Source organism: Nematolebias whitei, chromosome 1, assembly GCF_014905685.2.
Source record: "Nematolebias whitei isolate Nwh7 chromosome 1, NemWhi1, whole genome shotgun sequence".
NCBI lineage: Eukaryota > Metazoa > Chordata > Actinopteri > Cyprinodontiformes > Rivulidae > Nematolebias > Nematolebias whitei.
In genome coordinates, this window is record NC_056498.1 from 41,376,403 (window position 1) to 41,377,429 (window position 1,027).

The 1,027-nt window shown below is 54.5% G+C and overlaps 1 protein-coding gene across 1 annotated transcript in view; it reads right to left on the reverse strand.

Annotated features, from left to right (window-relative positions):
• LOC119417260 (F-box/WD repeat-containing protein 7) overlaps positions 1–312 on the reverse strand; it is a gene marked incomplete in the record, with an annotated part of 18,888 nt that extends 18,576 nt beyond the window's left edge. The window contains 1 exon segment of the mRNA XM_037684473.1: positions 139–312. Within this exon segment, the coding sequence (XP_037540401.1) occupies positions 139–177 (39 nt within the window).
• Positions 313–1,027: the final 715 nt, after the last annotated feature.

The following is a 1,027-nucleotide window of genomic DNA, read 5'->3' on the forward strand; positions in this document are numbered from 1 at the left end:
GGTTCCGCAGTGGTCCACACACACGCACGAACACACACGCGCGCACGCGAATGAGAAACGCCTCGTCATCCCGGCTGAGCACGCATCAGACAACCTTCAGTTCCCGCGCGCACAGATCGATCAATAATCGATACTCACCTTGTAGAAGATGAGCTTCAGGGTGCCGTAGAACCCCATGGTGGCGGCCGAACCGGAGCGAACCGCAGGAAGGAGCTGAGACCGGACTGGTGGACCGGATCAGGGATCCATCAGAGGAGGGTCCGCGCGCAGCTCCGGACCCGCACACGCACACCGAGCAGCTCTCTCTCTCTCCGCTCCGGCTCTACGAGGCTCGACCTCCGGCAGGAACACGCAGCGACATGATCCTCCCTCCGCCGCGCGCACGGAGGGGTGGAGCCGCGCGCGCGCGCCCTGACTGCGTGCGTGCGTGCTGCTGCGCGTGTAAGACGCAGGATGGTTTCTGATCCTGAAGTTCTGCAGCTGGTTTGAATAATAAAGCAAGTCTTGTCTGTTAGCAAAATATCTCTGCACCCCCAGACTAAATGACTGGATGCGCCTCTACAGCTGATTTACCTTTTAGGGGCCGAGGATTTGGTGTGGTAGTAGCTGAGAGTGCTCCCAATAATTAAAACCACCAGAGTCAACTCTGTCTGTCTGTCAGCAAAATATCTCAAGAACCACTGGACAAACGTTAACGAACATTTCACGAAGTAAACATCGGATGTACGACAACCCAATTCAAGATGGCCGCCACAGCCAACTGAAAACTCACAATCCCTGAGTCAGGTGTAATCTCGTTGTAGCTGAGATTAGTCGTAACTAATAATCTGAGCGCTGAGGTTTCTGGCGACTTTGACTTTTAAAAAGTTCCGCCAAATAAAGTAAAATAATTTCTCCCCGGGCCACCAGGTGGCGATGTGTTCACGCATGTTTTTATAACGAAGCCTCCGACGGTGATCGCCCCCCGGTGGCTCGTTCAGGTACAACCGTTAAGCTCCGCCCCCTCCATCTAAATGAATGGGACGTG